The sequence below is a fragment of the Pollachius pollachius genome (genome assembly GCF_949987615.1).
Source record: "Pollachius pollachius genome assembly, chromosome: 5".
NCBI classification, from domain to species: Eukaryota; Metazoa; Chordata; class Actinopteri; order Gadiformes; family Gadidae; genus Pollachius; species Pollachius pollachius.
Window position 1 is genome coordinate 24352600 of NC_136938.1, and position 27803 is coordinate 24380402.

General features: G+C 46.1%; 1 protein-coding gene across 1 annotated transcript in view; it reads right to left on the minus strand.

Moving 5' to 3' along the window:
- Positions 1-942: 942 nt before the first annotated feature.
- ly75 (lymphocyte antigen 75) overlaps positions 943-27803 on the minus strand; it is a 28478-nt gene continuing 1617 nt past the window's right edge. Inside the window, exons 2-35 of the mRNA XM_079736635.1 lie at positions 27316-27714; positions 25394-25567; positions 24589-24750; positions 23686-23805; positions 22672-22812; positions 21301-21501; positions 19873-20024; positions 19418-19525; positions 18891-18979; positions 18555-18724; positions 16157-16356; positions 15514-15656; positions 14862-14940; positions 14307-14378; positions 13889-14009; positions 13565-13600; positions 13156-13325; positions 12252-12319; positions 11947-12023; positions 11088-11224; positions 10748-10856; positions 10495-10655; positions 9705-9834; positions 9356-9576; positions 8448-8610; positions 8027-8191; positions 7329-7451; positions 6801-6986; positions 6040-6263; positions 5544-5745; positions 4383-4544; positions 3373-3489; positions 3024-3206; positions 943-2586 (exon numbers count right to left, since the gene is read on the minus strand). Of these exons, the coding sequence (XP_079592761.1) occupies positions 2411-2586; positions 3024-3206; positions 3373-3489; positions 4383-4544; positions 5544-5745; positions 6040-6263; positions 6801-6986; positions 7329-7451; positions 8027-8191; positions 8448-8610; positions 9356-9576; positions 9705-9834; positions 10495-10655; positions 10748-10856; positions 11088-11224; positions 11947-12023; positions 12252-12319; positions 13156-13325; positions 13565-13600; positions 13889-14009; positions 14307-14378; positions 14862-14940; positions 15514-15656; positions 16157-16356; positions 18555-18724; positions 18891-18979; positions 19418-19525; positions 19873-20024; positions 21301-21501; positions 22672-22812; positions 23686-23805; positions 24589-24750; positions 25394-25567; positions 27316-27714 (5141 nt within the window). The 3' untranslated portion in view covers positions 943-2410. The remainder of the gene's footprint in view (positions 2587-3023; positions 3207-3372; positions 3490-4382; positions 4545-5543; positions 5746-6039; positions 6264-6800; positions 6987-7328; positions 7452-8026; positions 8192-8447; positions 8611-9355; positions 9577-9704; positions 9835-10494; positions 10656-10747; positions 10857-11087; positions 11225-11946; positions 12024-12251; positions 12320-13155; positions 13326-13564; positions 13601-13888; positions 14010-14306; positions 14379-14861; positions 14941-15513; positions 15657-16156; positions 16357-18554; positions 18725-18890; positions 18980-19417; positions 19526-19872; positions 20025-21300; positions 21502-22671; positions 22813-23685; positions 23806-24588; positions 24751-25393; positions 25568-27315; positions 27715-27803) is intronic.

Consider the following 27803-nt stretch of genomic DNA (forward strand, 5'->3'; position numbering starts at 1 on the left):
CCTTAACACCCCTCAAACAAAAGCACGGTAGATAAACTGCCAGAAATTACCCAATTTTGATTGACTGCATTTGTGTATCTGGCCATAAGATCCCGTCTGCATCACATGCAATGTCTTGACCAAGCATGGTGTTGATTGCTGTATCCAGGCATGGCATGATCACTGTGGGGCTGGTGATACACACCTTCCAACACTTCCAACACACACGATTCAAGAACGAAGAGCATGGGGTGAGATTGATTGGGATGAAAAGACATCCCAGATGATAATGTACCTATACTGTTCTGGCCCCTGGTCATTAGGAATGATAGTTTTTGGCTGGTGTCCAGAAATGTGAGGTTTGCAGTGTGTATGGGCCTAGGATTGCATGACGGTGAAGGATGCCAGTTTGACAGATAGCCGCACGCATTGTTACGGCAGCACCATGGGGTCTGATATATGTTGGTGTCTGCCTAGTCAACATATTAGCTCATGATGCACTGCATACGTTTGTCTCCATGACTCTGAAAGATAAATAACAATGTAACCCATTATTCATATAACCCAGTTTTCATTTATGAAAAAAGGAATCTGTCAAAATGACTCAGCTCTGACTAGTAAGTGAACTTATGTCTGAATTAAAGTTTACAAAGTGGTCAATGTGGAATGACAACTGGCAAAAGGTAGTTCTAATTGAAGAGTCTTATAAAATGACAAACTTGAAAGGGAACGAGAACGAAAGGGAACGTGGATTCAGCTTATCACACAAATTTTAGATAGTGTTTCGAGAATCACTTAGTGTTTAAGAGATCAGAGAATAAGTAACCATCTTGCGAGAACAGGAAAAACAAATAGATCTTTGAATAAACACACAAAACCATTACACACAGCACATTAAGTGACCAACACGCGATAACACTGCAATACATGCAGAATGTGAATTAAAGCGCCCAGGACAGCATATTTAAAGGCATGTCATTTTATTGGACTGCAGTCAAGACTGTACCTGGATTGAGCAGAGGAGGTGTTAAGTAGAAAAGACAACTGGATCAGATAAAAACCAAGGTGAGTTTGAGGCTGTTAGCGAGTGAGTTTGAAGTATTCCTTGGAAAAAAAACTAAAAGGAATGCCATGAATGTTGAGCAGGTTTTAACGTCTTTGGTTCATTGTTATAGTTATAAAAAACAAAACAAAACAAAAAATCGGTATTTACAAAGCAGTTAACGGGAACACGAGTGCAATTGGACGGTTCTCTAAAAATACATTTAAAGAGAACATCGACAACTTCATTGTGCTTAAAACATCAAACACATTATTGCTCAAAAGCTAATTAAAGTGCATACTCGCTCAGTAGTTTTAAGTGCATAGCAAATGCTGATTTACACACAGAACAAAAAAAAAAAACGTTCCCACAAAAGACCCATTACTCCACATTGCTTAGGCAAGTCTTACAAAACACTTAACAACCCTCAAATATCGTATTAAAATCCCTCGGTTTGATCCGATCACTGAGCGTCCCTCTAGTATCAAAAAGGCATCTGTAAATCATTAAAGAACAAACCCTGAACCACGTTCTCTATTAACATTCCTTATCCCATCCTAGAGAACTGAAAACAATAGAGAACAGATCACAAAATTCTTTCTGTGATCTGAAAGAATAAAAAATCTACAGGACACAACTTTTAAATAAATCTCACTTGATAATCTAGCACACCATAAGCCAACCCAACCAGACCCAGGAACCCCCACAAATACATTAAATAAATCTGGACAACACGTGTCAGAACAGCCAACGTCTGGGGGCAGCTTCTTACGCTGCGGCATAATAAGTAGAGGGAGTCATTGGCCGTTGTTTGCTGAGGAGTTAAATCAACCTCGGAATCCGAATATCTCCTTTAAAAGGTTGGATTCTGATTCTAAAAGTACTCACTAGCCCTGGCTTGACCTCGCTTCAGCAGGACAACAACAACAACAACAAGAAAGGACATTCAAGTTGAATGAAAACAGAATGATTTAAAGGGCCCATGTTTTACCACTGGGTGTGGGATCCATTTTACGAGTGGCATCTACCCAGCATGCATCAGGGGATGACCAAACCACTTGTGATGTCGATCGTGGACCGAGTTGTAAATGGCTTGGACCGGGGTATTAAGTGGTAAAACAGGAGCCCCTTCATCAACAAAACCAACGATTTAGATCAACACTTCTTAAAGTAATTACGATCTTAAAACAAATTCCAACAAAGAGGAAACTTTTCCCATACAGCTCACACAGAATGCACACCGTTAAAGGAGAGTTTCAGAGGGCGTGGCGTCAGCCTAAGACACTCGAAAAGAACATAAAAAAGGCAGACGCTGTATTTGCATTTGCAAAGGGATAGTAAAATGCTGACAGTCCCAGGCACAACAGTGTTTGTTTGCGACACTTCACCTCACTCGGCCTCGGTGATGATGCTGGTGGAGTCCGCCTCGTCGAAGTTCCTCTTGTAGCGCACGCTGGAGGTCAGGTACGCCCGCTTCTTCTTGTACACCAGGAACAAGATGACCCCGGCAAGGGCCAGCAGAATGACCAGGAGCATCACCAGGGCAACCGGAGAGCCTGACGACTCTGGGGGGGGGGGGCGACGACGACTGTTACACCAGAAATACTAGGCTAACATGCTAACCTTGTCATCCCTGGGAAACCGAAAAGAACCGTGACCAAGTGATGCTAAGCTAGGCTAAAATGCTAGACTGTAATCAATCAAGGGCAATTACACAGCCGTGCTAAGCTAGGCTAACATGCTAGACTGTCGTCCACCAAGGGCAGTTACACAGACGTGCTAAGCTAGGCTAACATGCTAGACCGTCGTCCACCAAGGGCAGATACAGACGCGCTAAGCCATGCTAACATGCTAGACTGTCTATAAAGCAAGGAAGCTAACACAGTCAGATAACGCTGTTAGCCAGCACAGACACACCACGCTCGGCTAGCATCTCAACCAATAAGTGACCGTCAGCCACACACATAAATGCTAAGCTACTCTGCGCCGCGGCGCCACTCACGCTTGGTGGTCTTGCAGACGACCCGGCTGAGGCTGTCGGAGCAGCTGACCTTCCTCCAGCGGCCCTGGTCCCCCGCGTCCAGCACGACGCAGGGGTGGTCGGCGGCCGCCCCCACCAGGGGGGGCACTGTCCCCCAGTTAGAGAAGCCCAGGGGGGAGTCGTCCACCCAGGCCTCTGGCACACCTGGTGGAGGGGGAGAGGGAGGGAGAGGGAGGGAGGCGAGAAAGAGGGCCATGGAAAACGGTGTGACAACGTTATGGCACAACCGAAGGGGAACATGTTGCAAAATCCACTAGAAACTGTTTGCCATGTTTGCCAGGAGGTATGGATGTAGGGGCCCGGTGTTTACCCTGTTTGTTTATGTCCATGCCCAGCCAAACCCGTTTGGTGATCAGGGGGTCCTCGGTGACCTGGGAGGCCACAAAGTCGTTCTCCTCCATGGAGGTCAGGGTGAGGAGGTGACCCCCTGCCCGGGAAGAAGGAAAGAAAAGGAACAAGAAAACAAATCAGATGACAGCCACTGAGTAACTGTTGGATGACTGATGACAATGATGGTGTTTGACTATTGCTTGTTGTTGTTGACTATTAAGTATTTACTTAACTCCTATTTATCATCGTCATTAGCAGACAAGAAGAGAAGACATTTACAGTGAATTAAACTAGCCAACAAGGAGCAGATACGGGTTAGGAAGCATCTTGCTCTAGGAGGCCTACAGGTAGGGGTTAGGAAGCATCTTGCTCCAGGAGGCCTACAGGTAGGGGTTAGGAAGCATCTTGCTCTAGGAGGCCTACAGGTAGAGGTTAGGAAGCATCTTGCTCTAGGAGCCCTACAGGTAGGGGTTAGGAAGCATCTTGCTCTAGGAGGCCTACAGGTAGGGGTTAGGGAACATCATGCTCCAAAATGCCTTAAGTGGTTTCAGGATAGTCTAGGGCAGGGCTGCCCAATTTGGGGCCCTGACCCTAGAAAAACATTGTGATACATTGATGGTAGGGTGGCACTGTTGAGCTCCTATCCTGTTCAGCCACCTCCCACATATTTGACTAAATATACTGAAAAATTTAAATTTTGGCCCACGAGCCTCCCCACGATTACATTTTGGCCCTACACTGGGAAGAATTTGGGCCCCTTGGTCTAGGGGTTAGGGTGTTCTGAAAGGCACTTTGTTTGAACCCTCATTTCTGCAGCCTGCGTACAGGCGTCCCAGAGCTTAATGACATGCATCTAAAACAATTCACCGTAAGACGCTTGGCAGAAAAGTGTCCCGCGAACAACTGAATAGTTAATAGAAGCATTGGCCAACCGCTGTGCATACTATAGATATACACACACACACACAAGGTTGAGTCGCACGTTCTCACCCAGGCTCACACAGACACTCATGGCATCAGCCATGTTGTACACGCTGGAGTTGTAGATGGTCATGTTGAAGGCGTAGCAGTGGTCTTTGAACTCCACCCACCTGGACGGAAGGCTGGCAAGCGGGCATTTGTTAGCCGGCGCAGGGCTATTTAGCTTGGCCCCTGGTTCACAGAAAGGGAACAGTGACATTAAAACGGTGGCTCTTGCATGTGGAACGCTGGGAGTTTATTAAACAAACACACGTCTAGATACTTGGAATTGTAGTCATGTAAAACCAGTGTCTGGATACTGGGAGTTGTAGTCAGGTAATACCAGTGTCTGGATACTTGGAGTTGTAGTCATGTAAAACCAGTGTCTGGATACTGGGAGATGAAGTCACGTAAAACCAGTGGCTGGATATAGGGAGTTGTAGTCATGTAAAACCAGTGTCTGGATACTGGGAGTTGTAGTCATGTAAAACCAGTGTCTGGATACTGGGAGATGAAGTCACGTAAAACAAGTGTCTGGATATAGGGAGTTGTAGTCATGTAAAACCAGTGTCTGGATACTGGGAGTTGTAGTCATGTAAAACCAGTGTCTGGATACTGGGAGTTGTAGTCATGTAAAACCAGTGTCTTGATACTGGGAGATGAAGTCACGTAAAACCAGTGTCTGGATACTGGGAGATGAAGTCACGTAAAACCAGTGTCTGGATACAGGGAGTTGTAGTCAGGTAAAACCAGTGTCTGGATACTGGGAGTTGTAGTCCTGTAAAACCAGTGTCTGGATACTGGGAGTTGTAGTCATGTAAAACCAGTGTCTGAATACTGGGAGTTATAGTAGTATATAATAGAATGCTTGTAGTTCATATTCTAACAAAGCATCTAGAGACTGAGAGCAGTACTGCTACTCTAACAGTATATCCTGGCGCCAACAGTTGTAGACATTTTCCAACAATCTGCCCTGATGCTCGGAGTTGCAGTCATTAAAACATTATCAGGTTTCTTGGACTTGTAGTCATGTTAGGTAAAAAGTCTCTAGATACTGGGAGTTGTAGTCCTATTCTAGCACATACATCCTCAGGATGGGAGTTGTAGTCTTTGTTCGAAACCCTGTCTGGAACTTTCCAAATTGTAGCCCTATGCAAACAGTATGTCCTGATGCTTGGTGTGGCGCCTTACTCTGGCTAGGGGTGGTGGTGTTGGTGGTGTAGCAGAGCGCTCCGTCAACCAAGGTCTTGCAGTCCTTCCTTATCCACATGCCAGATTGACTGATGTAGACGCAGCCGGCCTGAGACTTCTGCGTGCTCTTCTGAGAGTCATTGATGGGTCCCTGGTAGTCGAAATTGGTTCCGTCCGACCACTCGTACACCAGTTTTCTCGACTGCCAAACGAAAGTGGGACAGACAAATAAAAGGTCAACAAAAATGGTGCTCTGCTGTTATATTGCAGCAGAGCAAGTGCTGTTATATTGCAGCAGAGCAGCAGAGCAGTGCTGTTATATTAAAAATATTGTAATCGTCACATCACAATATTTGGGATATTGCAGAATTGCGATATCTGCCCTGAAAAATCTTTGCAATATCTTCAGGTAACAGCCGATAATTCAGCGCGCGTGTAAACCTCCTGAATGCCACGCATCGGTGACATATCTGTTAAGGTTTGAGCTTCTCCTCACATCCTGATTGGACAGTCCGATCCAGAGCGGGAAGCCGTCCGTCCGGGCGATAAGCTCCACGTGCATTTGGTGCTGGTTGTCATGGATACTGGCCAGGTGGCCGCCGAGCAGGGTGCACTGCTCCAGCGCCTGGAGCCAGGTGAGCTTGCGGGCCAGCACCGTGAAGGAGAGACTCCCGTACTGCCGCAGGCTCTGGGTCGTCAGGTTGTACTTCTCCCTGGGTTCTGCGGGGACGAGGAGAACACAGGACAAGGGCTTGGACGTCAGATCAGCGGTTTTGATAGCATGCTGTCATTGACTTTTTGTTTTATTTATGCTACTTAAATGTGTAGGTTTTTTTTTGTAGTTCTTGGCATATTTTTCTTTTTTTAAATGTATTTTAAATTGTATTTCTGTCTTGGGACCATGTGTTACTGTCTAGGCCTAAACCCTAAACCAAATCCTAAAACCAAACCCAAAAGGCTAACACTGACTCAAACTTTAAACTTAAAAACCACAAACCAACCAAAATGATTTTTGGGTATCAAGTACTTCAATTGATTTTTTTGGAAAATAAAAAGTATACTTTGGGAGACGCTTTAAAAGCGGTGATATTGTATCTCCAGGTGTGAGTGCGATTAGCCATTGCAAGCCGTTGGAAAATCTGCCTTTTCCTGTGTTTTAGTGACATCACTAGTGGGAGTGTCCAGCTAGATGTATGCTTGAGTAAAATAATTACTTTACAAATAAAGACCATCATGGATCCGTTTACTACGACTGACCGTTGTCCAGCTTGCAGGCCACGATGCTCCTCTGTCTGAAGGGGTAGAAGTAGTTCTTGTTGGTGATTAGCTCCCAGACTCCGTCCCTGTTCACACCGGCCATGAACTCCTGCTCCACTTGCGGCCGACCGTACCGCCAGTTGGAGAACTGAACATTGGTGCCCTCGTACCACTTCATCTGGTTATCTACGAGAAGGACACCACACAATTGTTCACTTCAGGGACAACACCATGTGTGTGATTTTGCTCGGCCCAAGAAATTTAAGATTTATTTTTTTGCATTTTTTTATGCTTTATTCAGTGTGAGATAGACAGGAAGGTACGGGAGATACAGGGGAGGACATGCAGCAAAGGAACACGGGCAGAAGGACTGAGATTTAAAAGTACACGCTCTACCAGGTGAGCCACCGGGGCGCCCACCCGTAGAGAGAACCTCAAGTTCGGTCTTCTACCGTGTTACCACAGATCATATCCATTTAAAAGGGTACAAGTCCGTCCCTGTGGTTCACGCGCGTCCCCATCACCCACCAGTGATGTCCTTGATGAGGCCCAGCCAGATGAACTGCACCAGGTTCTGGAACGGGACCAGCTGCAGGCGGACAAACTCGTTCTCCTCGGCGCTACGGATGGTCAGGACGTTGGAGTTGTTGTCTGAAACGCAGTGAAACAATGACCTCATTTGCTCGTTCATCTCCCCCTCTGACAGCACAAGCCTCCGTCTAACAGATCAGTCCATCAGCAGACATCAACTTCTCAACATCTAATGACCTTCTACGAGGAACGTCTAATGAATAGGGGAGTGTTTGACTCCCAGGCAAAAGGTTCTGGGTTAAATCCCCCACATGTCCACAGCTTAACCGAAGCAAGTCGCCCTAACCCTTACCTGCTCCTAATGATTACCCAGAGTCCACTAAATGGAACATTTTAATGGTATATTATTATTTGTCTATCACATGGGGAAGACATTCCCAGTGCATTTCCTCAGTTCTATGCATTAAATAAATAGTATTCTATAGATGATATTGATCATCTTCATTAAAAAAACAACCTTGCGACATCTGAACTGACACCTAGCACAAATGTCTTGTTTTAAAGTGTCTTTTCTTTTCAGGTAACTGAAATAACACTCCAGACGGGGGAAATCTCGACTGACAAAGTCTAGAACCGGCGTTCTGCACTACAGGCTCATGCAAGTTGAACATCATAACAAGGAGCCGTGTTCTCACAGAGGTCCCTGCAGGTGTCCTGGGGGAAGCCCTTGTCGAACTGGTCCCAGCGCGACGCCACCAGCTGGAAGGAGTAGCAGTTGTTCCCGAACGGCAGCCAGTTGGGGCCGTTGAGGGTGTGAGGGCACCTCACCGCCGGGTCCTCTGCCTTGACCACCGCGTCCTCTGAGACACAGACAGAGCTTCAGAAAGACTGTGTGTGTGTGTATGTGTGTGTGTGTGTGTGTGTGTCTGTGTGTGTAGGCGTGTGTGTGTGTGACTGTCTGTGTGTGACTGTGTCTGGGTGAGTGTCACTGTGAGTATGTGACTGAGTGTGCGTGCGTGTGTACGTGTGTCTGACTGTGTGTGTCTGTGACTGTTGTGCGTGCGTGTCTGTATGTGTGTGTCTGTTGTCTGTGTACATTTACAGCCCTGGCCTCACCGTGGCGCTTGTGGCAGATGGCGCCCCCTAGAGTCTCCTCACACTCGGTGGCCTTCCAGAAGCCGTCGGTGTCCTGGTACACACAGGAGCCGCTGGAGGCCTCGGAGGACCAGCGGCTGAACACCGTGTGGCTATGGTCCGTCCAGCGGTAGTGGACCCCATTCTGAACACATGGGAGACGGAGGAGCTTTTAACCGGTGAATATTACGCCACCAGGTGGGAGTGTGTGAGCAGTGACAAGCCGATTGAAAACCTGCCCTTTCCAGTTTTTTTGTGACATAATAATAACAGTAATGATTCATGGAATTTATATAGCACTTTTCTAGACACTCAAAGACGCTTGCAGTGAAGGGGGGGGGGGGGGGAGGGGGGGAACTCACTAACCACCACCAGTGTGTCGCACCCACTTGGGTGATGCACGGCAGCCAACCTGCGCCAGAACGCTCACCGCACACCAGCTTGGGGTGGAGAGTGCGGGAATTAATGAGTCAGCCGATTATACAGGAGGATGATCAGGGGGCCGGATTGAATGAGCCTGGTTGGGCCAGGACACCGGGGAAACCCTGGGATCGTTTATGACCTCAGTGAGTCAGGACCTCGGTTTTACGTCTCCTCCGAATGACGGAGATAACAAGTGGGAGAGTCCACCTAGATGTATGCACAGTGAGAGCCGTGGCCAGAGCGCTTGATCGACGTTAGCAGGTAACCTCTAGCAGCCAGTAACATGTTACTCATCACAAAACCTTTGCATTTTTATTTAAAACGCTGTGCGTTCAGGTCGAACATTGGACGAGGATCAATCCGCACATCTACGTCGAAAACCCACCACTTCCTGCTACATCTGTGAATAGGGCTGCTTTAGGGTTGGGCTCTCCTTTGAACAACCACGACCGAAGGACCCGACTCACGTCGTCACTGAAGAGCCCGATCCACATGGGCGTGCGAGCCCGGCTGACCAGCACGGTGAGATAGGACTGCAGGGAGACGTCCCCCACGCTGACCAGGTCCATGGCCAGAGCCCGGCAGCGCACCCCCGCCTCGAACCACGTCATGTTCCCCACCAGCAGCTGCACCGTGTGGTTGTTGAAGTGGAGGAGCTCCTTCGGGGCCTGGGGCTCCTCCGGCTTATCTGGAGGGAGAGAGAGAGAGAGTAAAATAGATATAGAACTACTGCTTATTAGTGTGTGTGTGTGTGTGTGTGTGTGTGTGTGTGTGTGTGTGTGTGTGTGTGTGTGTGTGTGTGTGTGTGTGTGTCACCTGCGTAGTGCTGGCAGAGGGCTGTGTACTGTTCCTCCCCACAGTTGCTGTAGTCCCAGGTGCCCATCACCTCAGAGCTGGGATGGTTGATCATAAACACACACAGCTCCATGCTTTCTGGGTCCATGGGCTACACACACACACACACACACACACACACACACGAAAATGACCATGGTTATACACAGACACACTCTCCCCCGCACTTTGTGAGTCTCGCAAAACAATCTGCAGAGCATTATCTGAATTCTTCATTCGTTTTCTCACACCCACTCACACAATTTAACTAGTCATTGCCCTTGTCATTTCTCTCTCGAGAAGTAAATAAAACACCAGCGTCAACGCATCATTTAATACACATCCCATTCGGTGGATGCTTCTATTGAACGACCTTACCCTGGCAGGAAGTTGGGCCAATGGTTTGTACTTGTATTTGATTACAATTACAATTAGGGCATTTAGCAGACGCTTTTATCCAAAGCGACTTACATCGGTTAATATACACATTGACCCACCGACGGCAGAGTCAACCATGCAAGGCTACAGCCAGCTCGTCAGGAGCAGCTAGGGTTAAGTGTCTTGCTCAGGGACACATCAACACTCAGCTAGGAGGAGCTGGGGATCGAACTAGCAACCTTTCGGTTACAAGACAACTGCTCTACCTCCTGAGCTAAGCCGACCCCATCTGATGCGTATCGTATCGTTACATCCAACAGACGAACTGTGCCGCAACCTGCATGTGTGGATGGAGGTGGAGGCGGAGGTGGGCGGGGAGAGGGGGGGGACTCACGTTGACCCTAATGGGTCGGAGCATGCCGTGGAGCAGGGGGTTGAAGTTCTCGAAGCCGACCGGCGTGTCGTCCACCCACTCCCTGTTGGTTGAGCGCAGGTTCAGCCCGATCCAGATCTGGTTCAGCTCCGGCATGCGGGGTAACAGGGTGGTGATGAAGTCTGAGCACAGAGCAACGGGGACAGATGAGTTAGCATCGTTACCATGGAACTCCTGTTTGACTAGTTTGGGCTGGTTGGGGGCGTCGTCACACCTTGCTCCACCTGGTCGGCCACCGTGACCAGAGTCCCCCTGAGCGACTTGCAGACGTCGTTGGCGGACTTGAACGCCACATGCTGGCTGGGCTTCATGATGGTGAAGCACTAGAAACAGACGCCAATATAAATAGAGGTATTATACTAAAAATAATTGAATATGCAGATGATGATGGATAAAAGTTGCTCTTTGTCCATCACATAATAGCTTCATTTGTATGTGATGTATGGACCTTTTTACGTACATGATCAAATATAACACAAATGTGACATAATGTTTCGTATATAAATGGCATTTCTAAAAGGGACTTTTGAGGGGGAGGGGTCAGGGGGTCATACCTTGTTTCTGAAGGCCAGGGAGTTTTTATCACATGGGAACCCACCCGGGTGCGATTCTAGAGGGTCCCGCTCCACAGAAGTGACGTTGTGTCGCTCGCACACGAAGGACAGCTTGTGCGCACAACTGTAGTCATACTCTGTAAGGCGACAGGCAGGGACAGTATGAGTGTCATTGTATGCTACTGACCAGGGACTATGTTGTGCTGTGATGTGTTATGTTGTGGTGTACTGCGTTGTGTTGAACTGTACTGTGTTGAGCTGTGTTGTACTGTACTGTGTTATATAGTCCCTCCAGAAAAATGCGGCATTTTTTTCTGATTGTTGCGGCCAAAAATCCTTGATTATGCGGCTTGTTTTCTTAAAAAATGCGATGAAATATGCGGCATGTTTATGCAATTTTTTGCGATGAAATTGCGGGAACTTGCGAAAAATGCAGCTTTTCGATGACGTTCACGTCGCGTAATTACGTCACTTCATAACGTTCCCATGGCAACAGGGGGAAATGGCTGCTCTTGTGTGAAGTAAACGCAACATTTTTCAACTTTCTGCTAAGATATATGTGACTTTTTTGCAACGAAAATGCGGGGATTATGAAATCATGCAAGCCTCGCATATTTTGCGCGGAAATCGGCAATTTATGCAGTGAAAGTGCGGCATATTTGAAAAAATGCGGCCCCGCATGAATATGCGGACTTTGGCTGATTATGCGTTGAATTATGCGATCGCATAATCGCGTTTTTCTGGAGGGACTGGTTATACTGTACTGTGTTGAACTGTACTGTACCATGTTGTACTATATTGTCTTGTACTGTACTGAGTTGTCTTGTACTTTGTGGCCCTGTGTTGTGTTGGCACTGACCAGGGAAGAGGTTCTCTTTACTGAGCGACGTGCATCTTCCCATGAAGAGGGAGTGGTAGAAATGCATCTGGTGGGACCTGCATCACACACACACACACACACACACACACACACACACACACACACACACACACACACACACACACACACACACACACACACACACACACACACACACACGCACACACACAATGAATTCTGTCATTTTCTGTGGCTTTCATGTGTGGGTTTATTCAATTGATTTATTTTGTATAGGCCTTAATCACCATTACAGTTCATGTGAGTGTTTTGAGCATGTGTCTTACGTCATGGGGAAGAAGTGTCCCAGCCGCTTCATGTCCACCCACCAGCTCTGCTTTGGAGAGGTGGTGTTCTGTTGCAAAACAACACATCATACAATAAAACATTAAAACCTTATCATGCAATAAAACATATATCACCCAATACTACAAATTAATACCTTATCATACACTACATATGAAAAGCTCCTCATATATTATCATACACTCTAAATATCATTACCATATTATATAATACACTACATAAAACCGTATGATATCTTACAATAAATATTAATACTGTATGAAGTCCTACAATACATTATCATATCATACAATTAAATGTATGAATAATGTGTCATATCATACAATAACACGTAGTAAATACTTGATCAGCACCGAAACACAGATCACAGATAGTTCCACACCCTGAACAAGACAATACAATGCAATTCTTAAATACATACAATATCTACGACTATTTACTATCTAGTAGTCATTAGCAGAGCCATTTAAGGAGCAGGTAGGGGCTGAGCATCGTGAAGAAGACTCACTTCTTAAAGGTGACATATTTTACCACCAGGTGTGAGTGTGATTAGCCCTTACAAGCCGTTTTGAAAATCAGGCTCTTCTGACATCACAAGTGGGCGTGTCCACCTAGATGTGTGCTGGACAGGTCAGTCTAGCAGCCTAGCCAGTGGACTGTAGAAAACGTTGCTCATCTATCCGTCATACATCTAGGTGGACACGCCCACTTGTGATGTCAGAAGAGGCTGATTTTCCAAACGGCTTATAAGGGCTAATCACACTCACACCTGGTGGTATAATATGTCAGCTTTAACATCATGTCTTAACCCTTGCCCCCATCTAACCCCCGGTGGTGCCCGTGAGCGCGCACCACCGCCCGGCCTGACGCTCCATCACGGTGTACCTGGGGAAGGTGCTCGTGGATCTTCCTGGCGGCGGTGAAGCTCGTTGGTGCAGCCAGCCGGCTGCCGCTCGCGCTGCAGAACAGTCTGGCCTCGTCGAAGGACAGCTGGAGGTCGTTGATGAACCAGTACTCCCCTCCGTCCACGAAGATGGACGTCTCGTGGTGACCGCCTGGGAACACAGAGGCAGCGCATGAAGACCGGCGTCAGACAACGGAGCAATTCATCTATTACTTATCTTCAAAGGAGTTCGATAAATACATTATAAGGATTATTATTCATTTAGATCCAAACAACAATGGCAATAGTTGAACATTAAACTTTCTTATGTAGAAGTACCATTTTATGACGCTAATTTTATCTTACAACATGAGAGCTAAAGATAAAATAAGTAATCCAAATTATCGTTACCTGGGTTGTACCATTCTGGGACCTTGGGTTTCACTCCTGTTTAAAAATGTAATTGAATAAATGATTTAAAGACTGACATTGCAAAAATTGCTTAATTCTTTTCATTATAATACTTTTGTTGTTTAATAAATTGTCAAATGTTCAATAAATCTATTCTATAGTGTATTAAGTATTAGGAACGGGTAGTGTCAATAAATAATGTAACATGCACAGAACACAATATACAGCATATACAACACTACAACACATGTATGGCATACACATAGCACGAAAAACACACACTGAGGCGGGCGCACACACACACACACACACACACACACACACCTCTGGGTATCTGGCAGACCCACTCCAGCTGGGCGTCGCAGTGGAAGGGCGTGGCATAGAGGGGCCAGTGGTCCATGTCATTGAACATGGACAACAGCAGCCTCAGGCTACTCCTCATCGTCTGTGAGGGGGGGGGGACACAACACAGACACCATCACAACTCCCCCCCTAGGCAGCGAGGCCCTGATGTGAGCCTATCTCATGTGATGGTGGGTTGTGTTTCACGGTGGGTGTTGTGCGTTCATGGATTTCCTCTTTGCTAATGTTTCCACTTCCTGAGTTTTCATTGGTTTAAAAAAAAAAAAAAAAAGCACTTTGTTTACCAAGTTCAAGCACTTCAAACACAGCTCTCCCATTGGCCCATCTCTCAGGGACCACAGACATATGGGAGCTGCTTTTGGTCGAGCGGCCAACCCACCTTGAAGGCGGTGCAGTCTCTGCTGTAGGCGTCATCGCTATGGAAGTCTTGGTGCAGGATGCCCATGGACACCTGGGGAGGAGCCAGCAGCAAACACATAGTCAATATCTATATCGATTATCCATAATCAATAGTCAGCAGGACTATCACACTTTTACATTTACATTTGGGGTTTAGCCGACACATTCATCCAAAGCGGCGTACAACCAATCAAACGCACATTCGCACCGCGACGGCGGAGTCATCCACGCTAGGCGACAGCCAGCTCTTTGGGGAGCAGCTAGGCTGAGGTGTCTCGCTCAGGGACACCTCGAGGAGCCGGGGGGGTCGAACTAGCGACCTTCCGGTTACAAGCCAACCCGCTCTACCTCCTGGGCTTAGCCGACCCCGCCACACTCATCACTCCATCCACATTGCTGTGTGTGTGTGTGTGTGTGTGTGTGTGTGTGTGTGTGTGTGTGTGTGTGTGTGTGTGTGTGTGTGTGTGTGTGTGTGTGTGTGTGTGTGTGTGTGTGTGTGTGTGTGTGTGTGTGTGTGTGTGTGTGTGTTACACACCGGTCTGCCGTCGCTCCAGGTCCATGAGCGGTCCGTGGGGTTTCTTCTGTTCAGACCCACCCAGAAGAACCGGTTATCACTGGAACAAACATCAACCATCGTTAAAGATCATGCTCTCGACCTTCTGAGGGAATCCAGGGATCTCACTAACCTATGAGACGCGTGTGTGTGTGTGTGTGTGTGTGTGTGTGTGTGTGTGTGTGTGTGTGTGTGTGTGTGTGTGTGTGTGTGTGTGTGTGTATAGGGGTGTGTGTGTGTGTGTGTGTATAGGGGTGTATGTGTGTATATAGGGGTGTGTATAGGGGTGTATGTGTGTATATAGGGGTGTGTGTGTGTGTGTGTGTGTGTGTGTGTGTATGTTTGTGTGTGTGTGTATATATATATATATATATATATATATATATAGGTGTGTGTGTGTGAATGTGTGTACAGGGGTGTGTGTGTGTGTGTGTGTTTATATAGGGGTGTGTGTGTGTGGGTGTGTGTGTGTGGGTGTGTATATAGGGGTGTGCGTGTGTGTGTGTATATATATATATATATATATATATATATATATATATATATATATATATATATATATATATATATATATATATATAGGTGTGGGTGTGTGAATGTGTGTACAGGGGTGTGTGTGTGTGTGTGTGTGTACCTGATGCTGTCCTTCATAACGCTGTGCAGGGCCACCATCTCCTCTGACTTGGTGAAGCTGGGCAGTTCGGCCCCCAGGGCCCAGCAGAACCACTGGGCCTCCTCCCACGACCGCTTTCTGCTCAGACGCTCCTCGTGGAACACCTGACACACACACACACACACACACACACACACACACACACACACACACACACACACACACAGTTCACTATACCTCTACTAATGACCTGACACACACCGAACAGAACAACTTAGAACAACTTAAAGAATTATTTTTGCATTTTGGTGCTTCATAATAGAGTGAGTTAGACAGGAAGAGAGAGAGGGTAAGAAATGCAGCAAAGGACCACAGGCAGGGGTCAAACCCGGGTCGCTTTGGTAAGGACTGAGCCTTGACCGAGCACAGACGAGCAACCTACGAGTAGCTTGCACACACATCCCCGCAAATCATCACAATGCCACTCACATTGCGGATATCTAAACCCGTGTACCAGATTGACAAGGCTACACCGTCCAAAACTAGTTTATAAACAAGGTGTTTATAAACTAGTTTTCTGTAGCTACCCTCGTAGGTTCTTTCATGTTTTCAGCCTCACTCCAGCTATTTGCTTCGTGGGCGGATGCGGGCGGTAGGCCTTTACCTTGTAGCAGTAGGAGATGTTGGGTCGAGACTGCCAGCCCTCGGGGCAGGGTAGACTGAGATCGGGGGAGGGGCGGGCGGGAGGCGGAGCCACGAGGTCTCTCCTGCAGATGGTCCCGGCCTTAAACGCCGTGCAGTTCTTCACCTCCCACTTACCCAGGGGCTTCGCCGTGGACATCACAGCACAGCCGCCGTGGCCCTCTGAACACACGCACACGCACGCACGCACACAAACACACACGCACACACACACGCGCACACACGCACACACTTAATACTGGGATGGAACTTTTCTGATTCTGTTCACGGTTGAAGGAGGTTGCTGAAGTTGCTGAGCGGTTATTCGTTTCCCTTACATGACTGAATTGTCTGCCATTACATGACATTCACCACCCCTACGATACGTCTACAGAGCCCTCTTACACTCCTAGCGTGAGTACGATTGTACATCTTGACCTGCTTAAATGGAACCCTGAATCAGACGCATGCTCTTCCCTTCTTCCCTTTTAGTGGAGTGTCAGCCTCGCCTCCTGTTACACCGTTTCACAATGCACTCAATCTAATATATAAAGTTGGCTTGATTTGAATGACTAATGCATATCAGTGCTGCCTCAACCACTCAGTGTAGCTTAATGTCCTGCTGTGAGCTGCCCTTTACCTCTGTCCCTGCTCAGCTGATGTAGCGCTCCGTTAGCACGGCTAAAAGCTTTTAGTGGTTTTTTTGACAGGCTGTTGAAACTTATGGGAGAGGAGCACAAAACCCATCCGTGCTTATCAAAGCAATCCTTCATTTCTTTCTACATTCAGTCACCAAGCAGACGCTTCAATCCTACACGATTGACGGTTATAATGTTTTAGATACGCGACATCAGGAAGCAGGTAGGGGTTAGTTCATCTTGCTCTATGACACCTATAGGTAGAACGCGGACATTGGGTTTTGAACCCAGAACCTTTGTGCTTGGAGTCACAACCCTCTCAACACTAGAATATCCTGCTGCCCCCAAAGTGTAGTTTAATTAGGTTTACAATTTTGTCAGATTGTCATCAGCCTTTGCTTGGATGAAATCATCTCCTGAATGTAGATGAATTAGTGCTGTCAAGAGATTAAAATATTTAAATCGCATTAATGTCATAGTTAACTCGCGATTAATCGCACATTTTTTTCTATTCTAAATATCCCTTGATTTCGTGCTGCTAGCCTTTTAGTGAGATCAGAGATTGTTAAGAAGGACAGTAATAAAATATATTTGGTAAGACGGATATAAGAACAGAGACCCGCAGTGAATTCGACCCGGTCCACTTGACATCGGGTAGGCGCATGACAGTGGTAGGCCTACCGTAAAACTTCAATAGCCCAGGCTTTTATTTGTTTCAATCACTGAACTTTCAAACAAAACTCTTGCTCAGCAAAGATGGGAAATACTGTAACATTTATTATTTAAACCAGTATGAATATTCCTACCGTACATAGGCCTATACACATTACCGGGCTATCTAATAACGCCTACACACACACACACACACACACACACGGTAGCGGAGTGGTAATTGCAAGAGTCGGGACAATTCCTGGTGGGCCGTTAACGTTTCGGGGCTGTCGGGCTGATTACTGCGGGATAACAATATAAAAGTTCCTTGTAGCGCCGTCCGGCAGCCTGAGCTGTGCACCCGCAACCTCTCACTCACTCAACAGATGCAACACTCACAAATTGTCAACGTCGCAACCAAGTCGATTTTGTCTAGATGGGAGTAACTGAGCGGCCCCTCCCGAAGTGGTACAGCCCAGGTGGGCCTTGAACTGCGAATGGTCGTGACTAGTTGTTGCTAGACAGCAGGTGAAAAAACTACAACGTTTGCCAAGCCAAGAGCGTTAATCGCGCGATAAAAAAATGAACACCTTTAAACTTGGTTTGCGTCAACGCCGTTAATAACCCGTTAAACTGACAGCACTAAAATGAATATAAGTGTAACTGGTGTATGAGTGTTAGGGCTGGGCGATTAATCAAATTTTGATCACGATTTCGATTTTAGCGTCAAACGATCACAAAATTAACATAATCAAGTTTTTTCGATTATTATTATTTCTTTTTTTTTTTACGTTTTATAGAAAGGGCAGAACAGCTGGATACATACCTGTATATTATTTTAGATTGGAACATTTTCTTTTGACCATTTTGTGCAATTTTTAAGGCGGGATTTCAAAGTTCTCAGTTGCAAAGTTTTTTTGGGAGACACATGCTGAATAAATACAACATGTTTTGAAACTCAAAAATAATCATTTGAATAATCGTGATTTCAATATCGACCAAAATAAATCGCGATTCTGAATTTTCCCACAATCGAGCAGCCCTAATGGGCGCGGTGCCCTGGGTGTGTGTGCCATGGCTGTTTGCCGGTACCTGGCTCCGTCCAGCCCCAGTTGGTGTAGGTGACGCTGTTCTGCCCGCCGTCGGGGCCCAGCCACTGGTACTCCCCGGTGCTCTTAGTGTCCTGCAGGCCGATCCAGAAGTAACGCGTCTTCAGGGAGAGCTGCTCCCCCAGCAGCCGGCTCACGAAGGCTTGCTCAAACCTGCCATGACAAGGGAAAAAACACGAAACACGGTCCACTGTGGTTAACCATGTTCTCCTTCTAAAGGTACTGGGATCATTCCCAGGTGTGGTACTGGATTCCGCCAACAAGGAAAGCTCTAATATATCGAGAACCAAAAAGCCAGAGACGACTTCGATGAACGCACCCGTTTCTGATGAAGATGTTGCAGCGGTCTTTGAAGGAAACCTCCGTGGAATTCACCTGGTAACACGAGTCTCCATGTCTCCTCCAGCCCTGAGGACAGAACAGCCATCACATTTACATTAAATATAATATCACTTAACAACATCAATGTCTCTGCTCAGCAGGGGCGTAGGAATGAGTTTAACATTGGGGGGGACACATATCGGAAACCTGACAGATCCGGTATAATTTTTAGGTGGGACAAATGCGCCTGTCTCCGATATTGGAGGGGACACGTCCCCTCCATCCCCCCCGGTTCCTACGCCCTTGCTGCTCAGTATTAACCACTGTTGAATGGGGGTCTTGTGGTCATTGATTAAAAAATGATCACGATTAAACAACATTTAGATTGAATCTGAACACACTCTTTGTGTTAGGACTATAATTGAACTACAGTGTTATTAAATGAGAAAGATGCTCCTCCTCTCTCCGTCATGACGGGGACCACCAGGATGAGCAGACCTTAAAGGGGTCGGGCGGTGAACTTACCCCGTCGGCGGGGCAGGAGACGGGGGGCGCGGACCCACTGATCACCCCCTTCTTCTTGCACAGGTAGGGCAGTCGGTCGCTGCAGTTCCCCACGCGCCAGCCGTACGACTGGCCACACACACACATACAGATATAAATCATTACCATCATCATCACCCTTATTACCAACTCAACATAACTCAAGTCGTAAGTCTTTCTTAACACGTACCTCGGCGACAACGCATTCAGATTGTCACAATCAACTGTAACATTGCTATTGATAAATACTGCTAGGAATAGTACTGTACTCTGAGTGCAGGATATGAGTATGCATACAAGTACACACTTCTAACTGTACAGTTAACGACCAATCGATCAATATTACGAGCAGATAACCCACGCTGAAAGACAAAGCGACGGAAATTCATACTGTATGTCCAAGCACACACAGTGTACACACACACACACACACCCACCTCTCCGGAGTAGAAGACACAGCTGGAGTTCTGGATGGGCTGTGTGGGCTGGTTCGGGCCCCAGTAGGTGAAGGAAACGGGGGACTGGTCTGCCCACTTGAACACGGTGCCCGAACCGATGAGCCCGATCCACACGTCCAGCGGGAGGACCTCTGACACCCCCCCCCCCCCCCCACACACACACACACACACACACACACACACACACACACACACACACACACACACACACACACACACACACACACACACACACACACACACACACACACACACACACACACACAATTATTATGAGGGTACTATCCATGCGTCCAACAGACACTAGACCATGTTACCGTGAGCACAACGCACCTACAAACAAGCCCGGCAAACACACAACCATGATGCACATGTCGGTTACATAGACTACTAAAATGGAGGACTAAAGCACTCAAAATCAATGTGACAATTTTTATAAAATAGTATAAAAATATTATATATATTATAAATATGAAAATAAATATAAAACATAATTATACATGGCAATATGTTGGTTTAATGTTAAATAATGTACTGATATGTTCTATATCATTATAAGGGGAACTAAAGCACTCAAAATCAATATGTGACAATTTTTATAAAATAGTATAAAAATATTATAAATATAAAAATAAATATAAAACATAATTATACATGGCATTATGTTGTTTTAATGTTAAATAATGTACTGATATGTTCTACATCGTTATAAGGGGAACTAAAGCACTCAAAATCCATATACAAACAATTTTTATAAAATAATATACAAATATTATATATATTATAAATATAAAAATAAATATAAAACATAATTATACATGGCATTATGTTATTTTAATGTTAAATAATGTACTGATATGTTCTACATCGTTATAAGGGGAACTATGCACTCAAAATCAATATACAACAATTTTTTCTAAAATAATATAAACTGATATGTCCTACATCGTTATAAAAAATATTTCACAACACTAACCTTACTGGATTTAATTTCTAAATACATTATTCTCGAGGGGTCCGTTTCATAATGCTAAACTTCATAATAACATGACTTGTGACTACTTAGCTGTCAACTAAAGACGGGGAGCGTTGCTAGCGAATCCTCCCAAATAGTCTATTTAACCCTGTTCCCATGACAACGCCAAGTCATTTAACTTACTAGCAGGCTAAATATTACCTTGCAAATTAATCGGATAGATATTACATTTTATTGACCACGTAAAGCACAATATGAAGGTAAAATAACTGCCTTTCAACAAACACTTTGCGTCGACTTGTGGGTAACCGTAACGACCACAAAGTTAAGCCACGCCCACCGAAGTTAAGCCACGCCCTCTGAAGTTACCGCGCACCGAGGCGTACCTTACAGGCTGATAGCTCCGTTCTCTGCTCACAACCCAGGCATACCTGCGTGGAAGTGAGTGCTGATCATCTCCTTGACGTCCAGTGAGTGGAGGCTGGCCAGCATGCCCCCTTCCCCAGCCTCGACTGAGCAGTTGAACTTGGCCTCGAAGAAGCCCTGGGGCTGGTCCTTCTCCAGACGGTAGCACCAGCCGCTCCAGGCCGCCCAGCCGCCTGGACACACCGTGAACTGGTAGTCCAGAGACGCTGCAAGGGGAGAGGGAGGTAGACAAACAAAAAAGGGATGGATATGTTGTTAATTTATGATGAATATATATATATATATATATATATATATATATATATATATATATATATATATATATATATATATATATATATATATATATATATATTCTTTTTGCATTGGCAATATTGTTTTTCATGAAACTTTACGGAACTAATATTATATATATTACTGTTATATGATATCACTGTTATCATGCATCATCACTATTAATATTGAGGGACATTTTAACTAATATTATACTATTATCATTTAATGATTAATATTGTAGTGGCCAAGGAACAGATAGTATAGTCATCATGCAGCATCACTATTAATATTCTAGTGGCCTTTGAATTAATATTATACTACACTTTACCTTTGTGATAACACGCTTCGACGCAAGCTTGGGTCCCAAGGCCCGATACAATTTGAAAGGTTTCCCTCAAGCAAAATAAATTCAAAACATTCACGCAATTATGTCATCATAGGAAAAATGACCCAACTCGATTCAATAAGCGTGGACACACTTTCATTTTTACAAAAGTAAAAAAGACTTCAACATGATGTCCTCAAACTGAAAACATAACTAAAAAATACGTTATGCTCCACTGTAATTCATTAAGTTGTATTGTACGTCGTGTAAGATAATTGCACTTAGTAAATGTGTCGGTTTCTGCAAACACGGTAATTAAAGCAAAATAAATACACACATTGTTTTTTTTTTTGAGACAATTAGATTCTCACGATCACGCAGTCTCGGGAATCCCTAAGCCTTAAGGACAGCCTTAAGGACAGCGTTTTAGCGAAGGTTGAGTGTACTATCATTAATATTGTAGTGCCTTCGGAACTAATATTATACCATTATCAGTAAACATCATTATTCATATTGAAGTCACCTAGGAACTAATATTATACTATTATCATTTAACATCATTCTTCTGCTGGTGTCGTGGGCGGAGGGGTGTTTATGTAAGGTTGGAGGCTGGGGTGGAGGATTGTTATGTACCTATGTTATGTTATGTTATTGGGGGTGGAGCTAGAGGGGGCTCTAGCGTACCGCTGGTGTTGGGGGTGGAGCTAGAGGGGGCTCTAGCGTACCTTTAGTGTTGTGGGTGCAAAGGGGAGAGAAAGAGGCGGGGTTAACGTACCGCTGGTGTTGGGGATGGAGGCGTTGGCCATCTTCCGGCAGACGTAGGGTAGGCGCTCGTAGCAGGACTCTGACTGGAACTCCTTCCTGGAGGTCAGGACACCGCAGTCGGACTCCACCAGGACGGCCGCAGGCGGCATTCCTGTCACACAAACACACACACACACACACACACACACACACACACACACACACAGTCTTTCAGAGAAACTGAAAGGAAACTGTGAAAATGAAAGACCACCTTCATCGACTAACACAGATTATACAATAGTACCATACTACTACTATGACTACTGATATAATAATAATATAACAATAATAATCTGCTGTTGTCCCATTGTGAGTACTACCTCAGAAAAGCTTTGATCCGACCCCGGTCATGTGAGGTCGAACCCACGCACACGCACACGCACACACACACACACACACACAAAAAAATGCACACAAACACACACGAGAGAAGCCATCCATTCAGGGCTATTAATGGATTATTGACAACACAAGCGCTTCAAGTGTTGCGATGTTTCCACAGGCCAGTCAGAAGGGCTGGACGCTAAACACTGAGTTCATTGTCTGACACGAGGACACAGTTTAGAGAAGCAGAGCCACCACTGAAAACATCCCTTCAGACACGGCGAGATGGGGTGGAATACGCACATTCTTCAAATCAACTTTGTGACGGTAACCCACTTGCAAAGGTAACATCTGGCCAAGTCGCGCAAAGGTTTTCTAACTGACAACGGAAACGAAAGAAGGACAAAGCTATTTTACCCGACAGGACGGATGTGTTGGTGAAGAACCACCATACCAACCACCACAAATCCTCCACAGTTTCCCAGAATACATCCTCTTTTCTTTAGAAATTTCATTTACCCAAGCTGTACAGCAGTCTGATGTGCGTCATAATTTGATGGACCTGACAAATACAAACGTAAGGGAATGAAAATAGCCGAGAGGAACCAGGTGTGTTGTTTCAGTGCATCTCTACGTTGGGGGGGTGGGGGGGGACTTCTACCTTCTGCCCAGCGTAGGAAGGCAACGGGGCGGCCGTCGGACCACTGCCACCCCTGGCTGGTGTCCAGCTGGTGAAGGCCCATCCACATCTTATCTGGCATCCCAGACAGGCCAGCTGTGACTGGACCGCGCACACACACACACACACACACACACACACACACACACACACGAGAGGTAAACACACTTGCTTTTGCTATGGTGATTCCTAGCGGTGATTTCTGGGTAACACATTTTATTCATGTTAATTATTAATGTTCCTCCGTGTTCTACCTTAATCCCTCAACCATCTCTCGTTCCGCACAACCATTAAACACTGAGAGTGTTTTGTAGATTCACAGCACAGTTAATATTCATGAGTACCACGATAACCCTGTTTGATGATGGAATGATTTGCACTAAACTGGGGGAGCTTCTCTAAGTTATGTGCTTGCTTCTTGTAAACAACTCCCCCTTCCGTGTTTGGGTCTGTGTGATGAGAAGTAGCTCAAACTGGGGCGCACACGCAGAACCTGCAGAGAGCGGAATACATAAACTAATAACGTCCCGGAAACAGGAGGAGAGCTAGGTGGGCGGGGGAGGAGACGGAGAGAAACGGAAAGCACAACGTAACAAAAGATCACAAGATGGCAACGGACACAGAGACAGGGAGAGCAAGAGTGGGTGAGAAACATAAAGAGAGAGGCAGGAAGAGAAAGGATAACAGATGAATAGAAACAGAGAGGGAGAATGAGACAGACAGACGGAGGGGGAGACAGAGAGGGAGAATGAGACAGACAGACAGAGAGGGAGACAGAGACCGAAAGAAGGAGGCGGAGACAAACGGAGAGGGAGACAGACAGACAGACAGACAGACGGAGACAGCAACACTGTGGTGGTGTTGGTGGTGGGGGGGCAGGCTTACAGGTGGGGGAGGAGAGCTCTTCCGGCCCCCCCAGACTCAGCAGCTCAGCTCCCTGGCTGCGACATGAGTCCAGGGCCTCAGGCCAGCTCACCGCCACGCTGTTGACAAACTGGTAGCAAACCCCCCCGTCCATCTCCTTGAAGAGGGTCCTACAACCTGGCTCTGCAGGGGGGAGGGAGAGGGGAAGAGAGGAGGAGGGGTGTACAAATAGAGATATTAATGTTTAGTTTCTCTACACCGTCGTGTTTGGTTCAGTTTCTTTTCTTTGCTTTGACCTCGTTTCGCTCGAGAGCTTCCGAAACCTTCCGTTTCTGAACAGTTGGTTTAACCCTTGCTAAGCAGAGTGGCTTGTGCAAACACGTCAACTGGAAGTACCATTGCCTAGATGACAGTTTTCGCTCAGTTGCCGGTTTCCGGTCGCACACGCGCTTTCATTTGATCTCCGGTGAGGTAGACGGTGTGATTTAATTCACTATGTCTACTGACTTGCTAGCATTTAAATCATTTGATAAATCACGGATTTACAAGGTGGTGTCCAAAATATTGTTGTTGTTTTCTGGTTCTTTCTAATACATTTGGTTGCACACCGTTTACAGACACAAAAAACTGCCTCTTGACGATCTCACTTGACTGCATAGAACCTACATGCAAACTAAAGCGGTCTAAACCCTTGACCCAGGCTAGACTATCTGCATCGGCCTTGTGGTTCCAAAATAGCTACAATTAAACTCTGTCGTCTCTATGGTTGTGGCCCTGACAAACAAACGATAAACACAAAAGACCATGAAGAAACACCACCACATACCAGGTAGGAGGCAGCGGCCAAACTTGTGGTCCTTGTCAAAGTCGGAGGTCGTGGAGCACCAGAAGTTTTCGGGGGCGTCGGCCTCGGACAGACAGCCGTGGTGCCAGCTCCCATTGGCCAGGAAGGGGAAGTCACACGGGGCTCCGGCCGAGTTACCGCGACTAGTATGGACGACTGGACACAGAGAGAGAGAGAGAGAGAGAGAGAGAGAGAGAGAGAGAGAGAGAGAGAGAGAGAGAGAGAGAGAGAGAGAGAGAGAGAGAGAGAGAGAGAGAGAGAGAGAGAGAGAGAGAGAGAGAGAGAGAGAGAGAGAGAGATTTTATATTATATTGTATTTTATTTTGACAGTTTCATTTTTTATTCATTAACTTTTGTTGTGCTTTGGCAGAGTAAACAGTTCTTAGATGGAGCCTACATTTTAATTTGAGAGAGCGAGAAAGAGAAACCGAGAGAAAGAGAGAAAGACAGAAGCCTTCATTATCTTTTGGTTTATTTCCTTTGAGTCTTTCCCCAATTTTAAGTCAATTCTAGGTGCTTGAACAGTGCTTTATTCATACAAACTTGACTAATTGGTTGATTGGTTCATTAGACCGAGATCATAGATCCTACAGTCGTAGAAGACGAGGAAACAGAGTATTTCTGTGCATCCCACAGGAAGCAGATTAAGGATAATTTTAGCTCTGTTAGGCCTTATCTGTCTCTGTTCAAGAGGATGTGAGGAATAAAGACTTCTAAGGGTGCTTGGCAGGCTAAATTCTAACACCGAAATTGCAAACAAACATTCTTTGATCAATATTGATTCACAAGCGAGTGCTGATCCTATAAACTAAAGGCACTGGTTGTGACGAGATATTTTCACAGTAAAGCCACATTATAATAATGTGATTCATTGTATATTGAGTCCATGAGGTTCTGTCTGGAGAGTCTCTCCAGAAAACCTTGATTTAATCTAATCTTGTCCTTGAGGTTTAGACACAAAACAGCAAAAAAAAAGAAAAAAGGTGTCCTTTATCTAAACTGTGATTAAACACGTCATCAGACGGGAATCCTTTTTAAAAGAGACGCCTATCAAAATACTTAATAAACCTCTTTAACTGACTGAAACCAAAAGGACCGTAAATAGTGTGTGCGTGGGTGGGCGTGCGTGTGTGGGCGCGTGTTTAAATTGTATTACAATCCTATCTTTGTCCAAATTATTCATATGTCCTTTATCAAGACTGTTTTGATCACATCAACCGCGTCACATTGCAGGTAATCATCAGAATTAACCTCGCCACTAAGCCACTGAAGCCACGCTAAAACAAAAATGAAAGCAGAAGCTGTGTGTGAGCAGTGAGTCACATGTCACAAGACGCAGACTGAAGATAGGCCTGATAGCTATCTAGGCATTTAGAGAGTTCTGGTGTGCTAGCTGCGAAAACAGTGTTGTGGTTTCTGCAAGGCAGCCCTTATGCAATGAAACAAAACAATTCCATTACATGCTGTTTGAACAAAGGAAATTAGCTCTTTATGACAACTGAAGCCCACACTTGCCTTGAAAAAACAAAAGGTCCACTCTTGCACACACTTTGCAAGAGTTTGTATACCTGGGGTTCACAACCTAGTAAATATGTACTGGAACTCAGCTAAATTGAACCTCAGTGAAAACTCAGTGAGCTGTAGCTGTGTTTTGATCTGTGATAGCAGCAGGCATTATTTTTGCTATTATGTTAGTTGATTTCTTTCAAAAAAAGCAAAAATAAAATCATATGAATGAATGAATTCATCGATCAATTGATTGATATCATTGTAAATGTAAGTATACATATTTACACACATTCTCGGATATTATCTGCCGACCCCGACAAGTAATTGTGTGACCCCAATGGGGCCTCGAACCTCAGGTTGAGAACCGGTGACGCCGGTGACGGAACCGTACTCACCGCGGTACGCCTGCTGGCACACTGCCTCCGGGCCCTCGTTGGCGGTCCAGGTGTCGCTGGTGTCGTGCTTGGCCACCACCTTGCTCCCGCTGACGGCCAGGCCCATCTCGTAGGCGGTGAACAGCGCCCCCTCCAGGCAGCGCCACTGCAGCGCACCATCCAGCCCCGTGGAGCTGCAGGGGAACAGGCCCAGGTCCTTGGTGCCCACGTTCAGCCCCAGGCAGCGCGCAGTGGCCACGTGGAAGAGCCGGTTGCCCGATCCCCACTTCCAGACCTGGGGGGTGGTGGCGGGGGAGGAGGGGGTGGGCGTGGAGCAAGGCCCCAGGCCCACCCCGGCGGGGCCCTCGGCTACCAGGCACCGACCCGTCGAGGCGTGGCGGATCGTGAAGGCGCCCGCATCTTTGTAAGGAGAGACAGAGTGAGGTCAAGTGTCGCATCCAATCAACGTGCGTGTGTGTCTGTATAATGGTGGTGTGTGTGTGTGTGTG